The sequence below is a fragment of the Anastrepha obliqua genome, chromosome 3, assembly GCF_027943255.1.
Source record: "Anastrepha obliqua isolate idAnaObli1 chromosome 3, idAnaObli1_1.0, whole genome shotgun sequence".
Taxonomy (NCBI): domain Eukaryota; kingdom Metazoa; phylum Arthropoda; class Insecta; order Diptera; family Tephritidae; genus Anastrepha; species Anastrepha obliqua.
Window position 1 is genome coordinate 4045440 of NC_072894.1, and position 16222 is coordinate 4061661.

Genomic DNA, 16222 nt, shown 5'->3' on the forward strand with positions numbered 1-16222 from the left:
ACTGCAGTTTTCATAAAGTTGCAAAACACAAAATGCAAAACTTTACAGGTGAATTGAATTTTCATTTTTTTGTTTCTTACTGCAATGCCAATAAAGGAGGTTGAGTTTGAAAGAAAATTAAAGAGATTTTTCGGGGAAAAAATAAAACAAAAGACTAAGACATGCTGCGGAATGTGCTAACGTTAAAATGCTCGATAAGAGTGACCTTTGAAAGCTTGCTCTCCTCCAAATCCTCAAATCGTTTATTGACAACACTTGGATCAACGGCGTTGAAACATTGTTGGCTGCATACAGACAAGGCAAACAGTTAAATAATACATGATATTAGGTGAAGTATATGCCATTGGAAGCTACAACTTTACTCCATCTTTCAGGCAGCATACGGAGTCCTCTGACGAAAAGTTCGACTTCTTTTTACTTGATTAATTCATTGAGCCAGTTTGCGAGGCTCTCGTAAGAAGTAAAACGCTCTCTAATAAAGGCTGACTGCATTGATCGAAACAGATGGTAATCCGAAGGTGCAGTGTCTGGGGAAGACGGCGGGTAGGGCAAGATTTTCCAACTTAGTCCCTCTATATATTTCTGGACCGATTTAGCAACGTGTGGCCTGGCGTTATCATGCAGCAAAATCAGTTTGTCATGTCTACCGTCCCATTCTGGCCGCTTTTCTTCGAGAGCTCGATTCAAACGCATGAGCTGCAGTCGGTAACGATCGCCTGTGATGGTTTCAGATGATTTAAGGAGTTCATAATAGATGACACCCTTCTGATCCCGCCAGATGCACAACACAACCTTCGAAGCATGAATATTTCTTTTTCCTGTCGGTGGACCAGGTTCACCTGGCAGGCTCCAACATTTTCGACGCTTAGGGCTATCGCAATAGATCCATTTTTCATCTGCAGAGACGATGCGATGCAGAAAACTTTTTCTTTCTGCCGTTCAAGAAGCATCTCACACGTCACCAAACGTCTATCAATAACCCTCTCCTCCAATTGATGGGGCACCCAGCTACCTGCTTTCTGGACCACTCCCATCGCCTGCAAAGTAGTTTTTAGGTGGGACAAAGGATAAACAATTTAAAATTATATTTATTTAAAGCTAAGAATTTGATTTATCGGCAAGTGCGACCTGCTTGTAGCGCTTCTGCTTCCACTAGCCGAACCATTTCCACTTTCGCCGTCGGATTTCAAGATTAACGAGCATATGCTTCATTAATGTCACACCTTCACATCCTCTCATTTACATTGGATTCAAAGATCCTCAATTCGGAAGTGCATAGTCCACCAGTCTGGAAAGCTCCGAAATACCAGTGAGGATCTTAACCTGACTGTAGCTCATGTTTCGCCATATTCAAGCTAAAACTCGAAACCCATTGACGCGACTTTTTTACCATTTTGTTCATATAGCTGCGACAAATGCATATATTTCGAAAAAACTAAATGACTCTAAATAATCTACTAACAATCATTCTGCTTGTTGCATCAGCTTAGGAAATATGGATAAAACGTAAGTGTGGGAAAAGAGCTGAGTATTCAGTTGCAGATTTACGCTTTTATTTGTAATATCATTTTCCTGTCTTTTCGCTTTTAATTAAATAGAAGAAAAAATAGAATTTAGACGCCTTTAAGACGATCCTCGTCAAGGACGTTCAGACACAGCAACAGAACAGAAATCTTGGACAAAATACAGGATATCGTATTGGAAAATCGTTGAGTGACTGACAGAGAATTAGTAGAGCCCTAGACAATCTATTGGTCAGTGTAAGCAATATTTTGACTGAAGGATTGTTTTTCAGAAAGCTGTGTGCACAATGAGCGCGGCATTCGCTAACAATGGAACTACAATACATTCGAATGCAACTTTCTCAGCAACATTTAGAGTGTTTTTGAAGTGGATTTTGTGCGTTGATTATCACTGTGGATAAGCATTGGGCCTATCATCAGGATTCAAAATGAAAACAAGAGGCTAAAGAGTGGTAAGAAACCTGGTTCTTCGGCTTCCAAGCGAGTTCGTGTCCAGAAATCGGCCAAGAAGGTGTTAGCGTCAGTTTTTTGGTATGCGAAAGGAATTTCGTTTGTGGATTACTTGCAAACTGGGAAACAATAAATTCTGAATATTGTTGTAACGTTTTAGATCAGCTGAAGGAAAAAATTTGTGAGAAAGACCGAATGAAAAAGTTTTGAACAACGAAGTAATTTTTCTACCGTTGATTGTTCCAGTGACAGTTAATTTAGTTCTTATGGTTTTAATCAAATTACAATTGAATTTTATGTATAAAAATTTATTTTCCTAAAATAACAATTCTTTTTCGAAAATTTAGTCATCATTCCTCAAATAACGGCTTAAATTTAAATTAAACTGAACTAAAATATGTACATTATTTTTGTATAAAAACTGCAAAAATATATTATCTAAATACTTAAAACTGCTTACGGATAATAATTTGCTCTCATTTTTGTGTCGTAAAAATGACTAGTTTAATAAATTTGAATTTTTTCTTTTAAATATATTTCCATCTTACAAGAAAATGTGTTTAAGAACTTGTCAAATTACTAATAATACGGCTAAGTGTAAGAGTAATAAAAGATCCCCGCACATACAAAATAAGTATTTAATATGAAATATGTACATACACACACATGTACGCTTAGAAATATCTATGTATGTACAAAAAGTCTAAGGCTAAGACTTAAAACTAATTGAATTTGGTTTTTGGACAATAAAAGTACATTTTGGTTTTGTCGCAGCAACTCGTGTTTCGTAATTTTCCAAAAGTCTAAAGTAGTATTTCACATACCGCGTGGTTTTGCTGGAAGAACGTGATAACTCAAAAAATTAAAAATTCGAGAAAAACAACTTTAAAGTTACCAATTTTATACCCGTACGCCTCCGCAAGTAAAGAGAAGAGGTAAATATTTGTTTGTAATAAGCTGTGCATTTAAAAAGCAAAGACAACAAAATCAAAAAAAAAAAAAAGCACTCTCTGTCACCTCTGCATACTCAACCCTTAGATGCCGAATTTTTAAATTTTTTGTGAAATATTAATATTTGGTTGTACATACAATTCTAAAGCACTTTTGTTCCACCACGTTTCTGGTGATTGCGTTTTGTATATTTTATAGAGTTCTGTTGGCTGGAAATGTAGGGAGCAGGGCTCAAAGGAAACTGTAGAGCATCTGCCTTGCGTACGCTCTGCGTTATTCAAAATACTCTTAAAATATCTGGGGACACCACGGTTTGGATTGAAAGACATCTCAGCAGTGGGCTGGAAAAGTCTCCTCAAATTCGCAATAGAAGCAGGCATTATGCGGGTGGACTACTTCAAAACGCATAACTAATGAATTCCAGCTGCTATCGCTATGGATCTAACCGATCTATGCGTGACAGCAAGCCGGGCCAACCTAACCTAACCTTTATTGGTGGTGTCAAAGGCGCTTAAAGAACTCAGAAATGCGTGATAAGAGAAGGTATGATATATTTTTAAATATGAAATGAGTTTATGTGCTGACATAAAGTCTTTATAAAAACAAAAATTATTAAAAGATAGTTAAATAAACACAGCCACAGCATAAAATTGAGAGAAATATGCGCGCATATGGCATAACGGGCAAAATTGGTTTAGTCTACTAAGAATTGCTTAACAAAAATGTTCGTGTACCAAAATCATGCAAGGCATCTTCAAACAAGCAAACTGTTCTCTAAATAGGTCGTTGGTTCCTGGCGGTACTGCCAGGCGTTTGAGGGTTAACTAATTAAATACTTTTTTTTATTTTTAATTTTCTTTTTTTGCAATAGACGTTCTTCCACAAAACATGCGAATATATGGTAATTTTTGTTAGGAATTATTGAGTTGTACTTTCTTTGTAAATTCAAAATTTGTTGCGTCATTTGAGCTCAATAATGATTTATATTATTCTTGAGTACAAGTTGCACTATTTCTTTTCCATCATCACTTCTGTAATTGTTTCAAATACTAATTTCTCACATTCGCTAAAATCGTTGCTGTTTCTACTTGAATGCATGCAAACTTTTACGTACTTAAGTTTAACAAACTCTACCACTAACCCTGGAAAGTCACGTGTTTGTTTAAATCGAGTATAAGTATAAGTAGAAGAAGAGAAAAGCTAAACACCGCATTATAAATACATGTATGTATGTATGTAAATATATTATAAGGTATCAATTTCAAACTCATAGGCTTGAAATTGTGGAAAAATTAGAGCTAAAACGCACTAAAGGCCGCAGACACGCGCTCCCCAAGAATCACTTCGGAAATAATAGAAATCATCTAAGTAAAAATTTGTAAGTAACTACATACAAAACTAAAAACTCACACGAAAACTTTCGAAAGCAATAACTTAAATCACATGTTCTTGTTTTTGTTGGTTTTGATATGGTACTTCAACACGCACGCGAAACATTTTAAACATTCATAAATAATTCTCGCACTTAGCTTAAAAGACTAATTAAATACAAAAACTAAATTCAAAAGGCAACCACGCATATGCACATAAGTACATACATATGTATGAGTGTGTGTGAGACTCGATTGATCGCACCACCGATCACTCAATTCCACTGCGGCTATCTAGGAATACTATGAGCTATCCGTCATTATCGGTAGCGTATCCTCTCTGTCGTCCAACAAATCACCAGGCGCCGTCTTTAGCAACGTATAGCTTTCGCGATGCATAAATTTGTGTTGATGCTGCGCGATGAAGCTACTGCCGCGCCGCAACGATCGACGTCCCATCTCCAATATCTCCAAAGTGGGATCGCGCGCAAATACGAAGTTTTGGTATGCACGCACGAAGACAAACACAATGGCGAGAGCACCGCCAAACATCATCAGATATGAGAAAATTGGTATGACGATTGGCACAAAAACCGTGGCTAAGTAGATCCAGCGCCGGATTGCTGGCGTTAATTCGGATATACCCTGAAAAGGTGAAAATATTTAGAATGAAACAAATCTTATGATTCAAAAAAATAATTTGTCATAGCTATGAAGTGGTCAAATCAGCGCAAATGGTTCGTGTGTTAGATGTTTGCGTTAGTTGTTAGATTCATCAAATGGCGTGGAAATCTATGAGCAATGATACGAAACGAGGCGTAGGAGGGAGGTTTCATAAAATCTTACTTCTTCTAGCCACATAATCGGGAACGTAAAATCCCGAAAATCTTTAACAGGATGCACATCTTTCGCCCGTGTCACCTTCAGATTGAGTTGAATGCGTACTTTGCCCTCTAGCGGAACGCCTAATTTCTGGAAGGAAGAAGTGAGTCATTATGACAATTTGCTAGCAGAAGTGAAAAGTATTTTGACTTTTATTTTGCATGCCACTTACCGACTGGATTTTGAAATATGTTTCATGTTCGCTTTTATTCGGCTTGAGACCCTCTACCGAATTCAACAACGACTCATCGGCTTGGTAGAAATGCGGATTGGATATGTAGACGGGCGCACCATATTGACAGGGACTTATGTTCTGTAGACCTTTCACCGGCTGATAATCGCTTGGATCGAAGCATTTATTTTCCGGATTATTCGCCGAATCGCCGTAACTGTTCTCGGGCAAGATGTAAAGATCAGCATCAATGCCTATGAAAGTAGAAAAACTCAAATAAATGAAAGAACACACCACCAGACAATATCTAGGCTCCCATACCATCTTTCTGTATGCCTCTTTGGTAATGCAACGGTATGACGCGACACAAATCCTTGTCGTAAAGGTAAACAATATCAGATTTTGTACTATCACGCGGTGGAAAAAAAGAACCCTCGGAGGCGGCTATCTGATTGCAAGGTGGCTTATGCCAATGAGGCAAGTGAGCGAGCCCATTGAGTCGGTCTATGTAGCCGAATTCTTCCATACCTCGTAGTCCGGTTTTTATAGTTGAGATTTCGGTCAGTGTGCCATTGCGCTGCATAGAGAAACGGACAGGTGAGAAGTTGTGGAATGGGTTTAAGAATTGTTGAAAGAGTTACATACCCCAATTAGCAGACCCATGCGCTCCATTGGACGCAAATGTTTTGGATAAAAGCGATGCGCAAGACTAACCAGTGCATCATCGTATCCAAACACCAGCTGATCGGCGGTCACATTGATGAAGGGTTTGAATTTGGCTGCAGTTAACACCACGGAAATGGTTTTTGAGAGCAGATAACCTAGTTTTGGACTGAGACTAGTAAGAGTCTGCGGACGGAGAACAAAGTCAACGCTTGTTTTTTGTTTGTGATGAGCTGATATGCGGACTTACCAATAAAGGAATATTTGGTGTGACTATCGGAGTATTCTTGTCTATACTCAATTCGGGAACAAATTGTAGAATTTTCTTGTGCTGATATGACACTGTTTGATTGTCGTAGAAATGAATATTCACCTTCTGCATGTCTTCTCTTTAGTGTGGAATAGAAGAATGGGAGGTTATTCGAAAAGGGAAAAATAGCGAGGCATAAAAAAAGTATTTATAAATAGTAAGTATAAATAAAAGTAGATTGAAATAATATAAAAAAGATAAAATAAAATATTCAATTATTTAATAAGTAAAATAAAATAAGATAAAGATGAATAAATTTAGAATAAAATAATTTTTTTTAATAAATTTAAGATCACAATTCACTTAAAGATAAATATAAGTGGATTCAGAGGTTGTTGAAATGCCTCAACATAAATTATTCGCCTTATTGTCAGTTATCCAATCGTGCACAGCGCACCATGGCTTCCATTTCGTTGGTCAAAGTTTCGATGCCCACTGGAACATAAAACAGCGGCTAGAAAAAGTCATTTCACTGACAACCAGCCTACAGGCAATAACAAAAATACGAGTCCAAAATTGTTCGAATGTTTTATAAATAGCATCTGCCTTATGAAGGAGCCATAAAATTGTAGGTCACTTTATAGACACTCGACATAAATTGGAGCATAAGTTAGCCCAGTGAATAAATGGGCGTATCTAATGAATTTTAAATTCTGTGAAATCGCCAAAGCTATTCACGAGTATTCGATATAATTCGCGTGTATCGCCAAAGTCAAGGCAAGTCAGTCATTGCTGGAGCCTGAAGTTTATTTGTCAATGTTTTGCTAAAGCAATGCATCAAAGCCGTTAACAAAACTATGAACAGCTCGTCATACGAGTTGAATGTCAAGTTCAGCATCATAGAGCTACAAACCTCACCCTGCACTGATATCCATGCTGAACCTCAAAGGTGTGGTGCGGAAATTCCCATATTCACCCATATTTGCCTTGCTCTTCAAAGGTAAGCTTAGTTCCGTTGCCGTTGTAGATTTTTATATTTATGTCTATTTCCATTGTTGTTGTTATTGCTATTGTTGTAGTGGTTGGCGAGTGACACATAACATTCGTAAGTGTAAATTAAATCTAATCACGCATTTCTACATTTAAATATTTATGATTGTTTACACTCGTCTATTGTCGGTGTTTGGTGGTGTTGTCAGTGTGTTTGGCATTTGTCAGTTTAACTGTCGCCTCACTCGTATTTAGATGACAGCCGCATTTTTATTGTTTGTTTTTGTGGCGCTGGCTGACTCTAAGTTGCGGTTTTTGTAATTTTTTCTCCTTTTTTGTTTGGTATCTTTGACGTTTCAAGTGCGACGTCGCTCTTCATTCATCATTTCGGCACCGCCACTATATTAAAATGACTAATGATGTGACGTACCGCCATTTTAACCACCCATTTCGCCAACTAACGAAAAGAGTTATTTGCGGTTAAATACTTTTAGGGCCGACTGTAAATACTTTATGAGTTTAGTTTTAATGTTCCAAAAAAGAAATACAGTATTCACGTCTTTGCTTGATCTCAACGCCTGTAATTATAGTTAGAGCTACCATAAATGGGCAGAAGGGAACGGCTAATGAAATAGTATCTCCAATGGCTATTTTTATTTCATTTGTTGGGCTTAGTATTCACATTTGCGGAAAGAATGGGTTTCTTATTGTATATTGGTTGAAAAATACCAGAAATCTTCATTTTTTAGATGTCTCTGCAGGAATGCTTCAACACTTCAGAACTTCGCGTTGGGCACCACAGAACTACTTTATTTTACCTAATTACGAGCACCATTGGAACTCCAATTAGATTTCTATATATATAAATGCTTCCGACTATAATATAAATGCAAGCCGATTCCCAACGTTAGATATTTTTGATGAGGAGCTTTTTCATGGCAGAAATACACTCGGAGATTTGCCATTGATTGCCGAGGGCGACTGCTATTAGAAAAAACTTTTTCTTTACAGTACAATCGTGATAGTCCGACAATTCTTAATCCGACACGTTCGGTAATCCGACAACCTCATAACGTCTATGGATGCAATTGGCTTTATTTTATTTTGATCAGTCGTAGCAGAGCAGCAGAGGGGGATTGTGTTTTGTTTCCCGGTCACAACGTATTTGTCATTAAATTTGAACGACGCCAGTTCTCTCGCGATTTCTGACGGTGTTGATGTGATTTTTTTCTGTCTTTTCGTGTCGTTATTTTCTGATTTGGTTTTACTTAGTGATGGCATCGACGTCAAACAAACGTAAACATACAACACTTACGCTGAATGATAAATGGGCCATAATTCAGCGATGCGAGAGTGGTGAAACACCTCTTTACCTAAGTGGGATCTACGGAGTGGAACCTTCGGTAGTCCGGAATATTTGATAATCCGACAACGAGTCGGTCCCGTATGTGTCGGATTATCACGATTGGACTGTATTTTGATATTTCACCGAGATTCGAACCTACGTTCTCTCTGGATTCCGAAAGGTAGTCACGCGCCAACCCATTCGGCTACGGCGGCCGCCTTACATGTTACAATAGTTATTTTTGACGTTCGAAGAAAAGAGAAAATTTCAGTTGGGAAATTTGGAACCCAGTGAAAAAGGGAGAAATATAATGATAATCTTAATCCAGTCTCCATGACGCAATCAGTGACACGCTTTGCATTCAAGGGGTGCCCGCACAAACATGACAGTTTGTTGAAAGGTCACTGTTCCTCTTCGGAAAAGACAGTGGGAGGTTCTCATACAGCTCTCATAACATCAAGTGGCCTACAATCGAACTGGTGGCTGCTAGAAAGGTAAGCTCATCTATTACAAGCAACGAACGAGGAACCCATTCTTAGGCAAATCAAACGCAGAAAGTGGCGATGGATAGGTCACACAGAGAAAACCACCAGATAGCATCACGAGGATGGCACTTGACTGGCACCTGCAAGGGAGCAGAGGTCGCGGTCGACCAAAAAACACTTGGAGAAGGTCGATGATGCGCGAACTAATAGATGCCGACGTCTCATGGGACGCTGCAAAAACAGCAGCACAGAACCGTGTAAGATGGAAGAGTCTTGTCGAGGCCCTATGCTCCCGAGAGTAGTGAACAAGGAAAACAAAAATTACAAGTGCAAAATGAGTTCTTCAGGCTGCAACAAGTACCCTAAACTCAATTCTTTCAAGAGGTAGAGTAACAGAATGGAGATAGTCTAACGGCCAAACTTGTCAACTCATATTACTTGGTTATAGAGAACAACAGACGAGTTTTTGAGACTGTTCTGATTCCAATTTTGAAGAAAAAGGTTACTAAAAGGTGGCATAAAACTTATTATCTATTTTGGTTTGTTGGTTTTGAATAACTTTTTTACTAAATAAAAAAACAAAATAGTGATATAAACCTTTATATTGACCTTTATGAGCTCCAGTATCAGACAGTGGCGTACGACGCCAATTGCAACAATTGTAAATCTTCCGATAGGGAGATTAACTTTGCGCAAGCCTGTATAAGTGCACAACTTATCGACAGCCTTTGCTGTAATCTAAAGGGTTTTCCAATAAGAGGTGTTATTTTGATATTCAAAGAAAAATGCCCTATGTCCTCGATAGCCTCTCGAACTACATCTTTGAGGTCTTGAATCGTCACTGGGCTGTTGGCGTAGACGTTCTCTTTCACGTGGCCCAAAAAAAAGTCACAAGGTGGTAAATCACAAGGTCTCAGATAACACGGTCCGGAAACTTTTCCCGTAAAAGATCAATGGTTTCGTTGCTTGTAGCGTAGCGCCGTCTTGTTGAAAATAAACGTTGCCCAGATCAATACCATCCAATTCCGGCCATGAAGAATCGTTATTCATCTCTCGATAGCGCAATCCATTCATTAATAACACCTGTTATTGGAAAACCCTTTATAACAGCATCAAATTTTAAATTCTTTAGTTATTATTTTAGGCGCTGTAGTTTGTTTATACAGTCACTTGAGCTCCTCCAGCCGTCAGATTGAGGGCGCATTTCTATTATCATAAAAATTGTCAACCTCATTTGCAGCGAAAAACTAAAATCGCTCTCGCATTGGTGAAGAATTTTTATTACATTTGTAAAGATTAGATGCTCCATATTTATTTATTTATTTCTATAGGTTCCGACATTAGGAAAAATTGCAAAATATAATTTTTTTAGTTTAATGCGCTTAAGGCAAACTCCAGTAACATTATGCGAAATTATTGCACAATAAATACTACTTCAATCTATTATAGAATATTGATTCTGACTTATCGGAGTCTAGCTCCAAAAAATTCGAGAAATAATCGAACTCGGACAAAGCTCTATTATTTGGCGCATTGGCATTGCAAAGCGATTTAGCAGCACGGGAGTGGAATTACGTTTCCCACGCGTTATTTTAAGCCAAAGGGTTAATTAAGTTTAGTTCGACTGAATTTTCACAAATATGTTTAACTTTGTTTAGAATTATCGCAATGAATCCGCAAGAAAAAACTTCCGGACCTACGACAATTTAGAACACGCAACCGATTGCGGCTACCCAAATGTTTGAATTGTGCGAGTATATATATGTATATGTGTGTACACATCTCTATACATATGTACTATCATTCATATTTGAGTGGCTTTATTACTCAGATTGTATTTTTGCTGCTGACTCTGAGGTTATCGGCCATTTCAAGATTTTACTATTTTGTTTTGAATCTTGCGCGTGCTACTTCTAGACATGCAAAAGTTGCAAAAATTTATAGCAAAAAAAATTCAGCGTAAGATGTGTTTACATTTAGTGCAATAAAATAAATAATTAATTATAATTCTTCAACGAATGTGATACACATACACACACAGTCATTTTTGAAATATCTATTAAAAATATAATATTTGATAGCTGAGGTATAGTACTTTGATCCACTTGATAAGAATACTTCAATTTTGAGACGCAGATGTTATGCTCGTACATTAGAGAAAAAGTAAAATGCTTTATAATTCGTCGCATTTCAAATGCTGACTTTATTCGTTTTGCCTTAATGCGTGTAATTACTATAATTAAATAAATATGATTTTACGTTTGAATTGAGTCGCTGGAGTCGCCGGAGTCGCTCAGATATTCATCGTTTGGAACGAATGCAATTTAGACTTAAATATGTCACAGAACATTATTTCCAAAGCAATTATTCAAAGGAAAATGTATCAGGTTTCGATTTGATGAACTTTGTACGTTTCCGACGATTTGTTTACGCACTTATTCTTTTTTTTAGAACTCTTGAAATGCAAATTTGCAAAATCATAGGCATTTAAGAAAAGTCCGTGAACTATGATTTCTTTCCGTAAACAAATTATTTACTTGTGCTTTATAAATCAATTCCTTATAATACCTTAATTACTTAATCACGCCAGATCTATAAAGTGGCGATCGTAAATCGTAAAAACAGCGGCCAATTAAAATATCTACAGTACACACAAAGTAAGCAGTTAGATAGCATCGGAAACTGTTACCAAAGTACGAAATTGAGGATGCCAATCATTTCAAATAATTGAGACTGTCATAACGCAAACGAGCAAACGGTAGAAACTGCATTTAAGAAACTGCTATTAAGAGCTAATACCTTTTCAAAGTGAACGGCACCTATGGGAGTTACTGCAGTGAGTGACACCCGGCCGCTTTGTTTGTGCGAGCAGCATTTCCTAAGGCAAAGGTTAGGTTTAATTCAGTAAAGCTTTTTATTTATTTATTTCACTTTTTATCTGCATTCCGTCATTCAATGATTGAGGTTTCCTGCTTCATTGTAATTTTTTGTTTGTTTTTTTTTTTTTTCAATTGATTTTAAATAATTACAGGTATTCCAGTAATTATGATTTTAACGGCTATTATAAATTTGTTTCATCGATCAACTTATTAGCTTATAATAAACTGTGCATAATTTCTTTGGGGCCCAAATGACCTTGAACAACTATCGCACTGCGCATAGTACTAACAACAGTGGAAGGCTTTGAAAGGTTTGGGCTGCGCTTCTCCACAAATTTGTAGCATGTGGCAAGCTTTTTACGGACAAGCGAAAGGCTCTACATAGAAAACAGTGTTTATGAGAAACCTTTCCATGGCAAACTGGCCTGATTCTCTATGGAGAATGGATATTCACTGCCGAGGCGAGCGCCGAGAAACACAACTTTCGCTTTGGCTAGCAATTGACTTTTGTTGGCAGAATGTATTGGTAATCTATAAGTTTCAGTACCTAAGCTAATATTCCACTGGTGGTTTCTAGCACTGCTTCAATTTAGAAAAACAGCAGCGGATCTAAGCGAGTAATTAGGCAACCTTTGAATTTGAATAATTGATATATGCGTATACTTATGTATATATGTATGCATGTATAATAAATATTTTGTATTAGCATTGGTACTGTTTGCGAATGTTATAAAATACTGCTAAATAATCACTGCACACTTAACTCTCACTTTAAGGGGGAACGCCACTATGAAAATAAAAAAAAAAAACGATTTTTGTTTTGCATAAATTGTTAGTATAACTACTCAAGAGAATGTGGTAAAAGTTTTAAAGCGAAATTCGCTTTATTCACGATTATATGTGCGCTTAAGTGAGCGCCCGTCGGTTCGGCCCCGTAGCGCTTACGATACGATGCTTTATTTCAAACGCGTTTTTCTCGAAACGACTTTTTTTGATACGGCGGCAACAATTTCTCGAAGACTAATGAACCGATTTCAATTTTCTTTTTTTCAAAATTTTTGTTATCGCATTGGCTATCGTTGTACGTAGTCAATTTTCAATATTTTGAAAATAACTTTTTTTTTTTAGACCTGTTGAAAATCAAAAAAATTGTGAAAAACACACATCGAAATTCAAATCACCACCATTTTGTCAAAAAAAAAGGACTAAGTACAACGATAGCCACTATTGTGTAGATTAATAACATTTTTAGTTTTTTGATTTCAGATGATTATTCATTGCTGTATCGCTGCCAGCCGAATGGGTTGATGCGTGATTACCATTCGGAATTCACAGAGAGGTCGTTGGTTCGAATCTCGGTGAAAGATCAAAATAAAGAAAAAGTTTGTTCTAATAGCGGTCGCCCTCGGCATGCAATGGCAAACCTCCGAGTGTATTGCTGCCATGAAAAAGCTCCTCATAAAAATATCTGCCGTTCGGAGTCGGCTTAAAACTGTAGATCCCTCCATTTGTGGAACAACATCAACACGCACACCACAAATAGGAGGAGGGCACCTAACAGAGCACCTCGGCCAGACACCTAACAGAAGTGTACGTGCCAATTATTTATTTATTTATTATCGCTTCCACCAGATGACGTCATTTTTTTAACTCGCTACGTTTATTTACATAAATTTGTCAATTTTCAATATTTTTTAAGAAATTTACAACAACATAGTTTAATACAAATACAATAAATTGCCTTTTGTCCGATCCTCAAATAATCAATCATTCCTACATACAAAAAAAAATTCCCAAAAATTCCCTATTTTTTGACCCCCCACAGTGGCGTCAACTCTTAACAAATTTGACAGTTCAAATTGACAGCTAAAAAGTATGCCCAAAAATAATCTAAATTCTTCCTAGTCACTGCAATATCGATACTTTCCCGTGATTTAGGATTTTTCTCTATTTGGATACCAGATTGGACGAACTCGCAGTTTCAGAGAAGGAGTTGAGTACTCAGCGTTGTGTAACTGAAGAATAGAGGGCCTTTTATCTTAATAATTTATTAGATACAAATTTAGTTGGAGTGTATACAGGGGATATGTCAGAAATTATGGGGGGAGGAACGTATAAGTATATTCTTAAGTATATATACTCATAGAAGGTGAAGTCCAAAATAAACAAGACTGAGCTAAAATAGAAACGACCGGAGCTTTGTTCTGATACCTTCGAGTTTATTTATTCAAAATAGTCTCATCTGGCCTCGATACACTGTTTTGCGCGATCTTAAAGCTTTTCGGAAGAGTGTTTCAGGTCATTGACACAAGAGTGGATCGATAAGATGGTGTATTATCATGCAATAAACGCCTGCTTCCTCTTTCGCGGTATTCAGGGCGAATCGTAAGCACAAATAAGCATCGCCTTGATTTTTGACTTCTCCCAAAGCGATTTTTTGGGTGGTGGCTCGTCTGGGGCCTTACATTTATCATTTGAACGCTTAGTTTCAGGTTCATGTTCGAAACACCACATCACCAGATACAATGTTGTAAAGGAAGTTCTTGCCTTTTCTCGCCTCTTTAATGAGGTCTTTCGAATGTTGGATTCTGAACAGTTTGTGATCCTCAGTTAACTTGTGCGAAATGAAACGTGCGCAGACCTTTCGTAAGCCCAAATGATGAGTTAAAAAGCGATAAATCGATGTTTTGGAGATATTAAACTTCGATTCCATGAATTTCAACGATGATTTTGGTTCATTTTTGATAAATTTACGAGCAACTTCGATTGAGTTTTCAGTGATTACTGATTTTGGGCGACCCGCATGTTCATTGTCATTTATATTCTCACAACCATCTCTGAAACGTGTACACCACTCATGTACTCTGACACAGATAGATAACCAAGATTCGTTTTACCAATTTTAAAACAAAATTTGATATTAGCTCTTTGTTCGAAACTCATTTTTGTACCGATGACTCAAACATACTGACACTTTGGACGCAATAACTTCGCTTCCACTGAATCGAATGACACCAAGCTTTCACTGGAAGTCAGCTAGGGATGTAACTTCCAACGCACTAACTCATTAAAAAAATTGCGCTATGCAAAACATTTTTACCACGCGAGTCTTCTTCATTTTGGACTTCACCTTGTATATTGGGCTATAAGGGAACTTCCACCTATATAGCGTGCCCTCTACTAGTTGGACGGAATTAATTGAAATCCAGTAGATTTAAAATTTGTATTAATTGTCTAGTGTTTATGATGCCTTGCCAAAATATCAATATTTAAAATATATCTTTCCCATTCAGTGCGGCTGTTACGAATCTGTGTAAGCGATACTGGAGTGGAAAATGAGACAAATGAAACTTAGGTTAAATCGGCCAAAAACCACGCTCGCTTCAAATGTAGTATCGGAGTAGGTGGTATAGTACAGGATGGGCCATATAGCGTTTGCTTTTTGAACCACCTATTTTTTTGAGAATAGTAACACAAATGACATGTCAAATGTGTTCATAATTCACTAACAGGTTTGACATTTACGAAATGGGACGAAATATTAAAAAACCTATTTCCAAAGAGGTGAGTCTTCTTCTTCTTCCGCGGTTACAGTAAATGGCGAGCGTTACCGTGACATGCTCAACGAGTTTTTGTTTCCAAAAATTGAAGAGGATGACATGGACGACATTTGGTTTCAACACGACGGTGCAACTTGTCACACTACCAAAGTTACACTTGAACTTTCGGCTACCGTTTTTGAATTCCGATATCAATTGGCTGCCTCGGAGCTGTGATTTAAGCCCGTTGGACTATTTTTTGGTGGGAGCCGTTAAAGACAAATGCTATGCGAACCATCCAGAGACGATTGATGCTTTAAAACACGAAATCGAAGTAGCCATTCATGAAATTGTAGCCCAAACAATCGAAAATGTGTTTAAAAATTGGGTTGATCGAATGGTCTACTGTAAAGCCAGTTGTGGCAGTCATTGAACGATATTATTTTTCATTCATAAATGACAATGTTCAATCTTCAAAGTAAAAAAAAAGTTGGAAAAAATATTGATTAGTTTTTTTTATAGCCGATTCAAAAAGCAAATTTCACATTGGGAGTACTACTAAAGTGTTAAATGCGATAATTTTTTGAAGTGAAAACTTCTTTAGAATCGTTGGGAGTGATTTGAGAAAAAGTGAAACGAAAAAAGCGACACTCTTGGCTACGAAGCGTTATATTATATGTTGATATAAACGTGGCGACGAACGAAATAACTTTTAGGCCAGCG

At 37.3% G+C, this 16222-nt stretch overlaps 1 protein-coding gene across 3 annotated transcripts in view; it reads right to left on the bottom strand.

The window, feature by feature from the left end:
- Positions 1–3766: 3766 nt before the first annotated feature.
- The window catches only part of LOC129240279 (lysosome membrane protein 2), a 109143-nt gene continuing 96687 nt past the window's right edge, over positions 3767–16222 (bottom strand). For all 3 annotated transcript variants that reach the window (XM_054875977.1, XM_054875978.1, XM_054875976.1), the window contains 6 exons: positions 6262–6400; positions 5994–6197; positions 5670–5925; positions 5349–5602; positions 5141–5266; positions 3767–4939 (listed from right to left, as the gene is read on the bottom strand). In XM_054875977.1, the coding sequence (XP_054731952.1) occupies positions 4598–4939; positions 5141–5266; positions 5349–5602; positions 5670–5925; positions 5994–6197; positions 6262–6400 (1321 nt within the window). In that variant the 3' untranslated portion in view covers positions 3767–4597. The remainder of the gene's footprint in view (positions 4940–5140; positions 5267–5348; positions 5603–5669; positions 5926–5993; positions 6198–6261; positions 6401–16222) is intronic.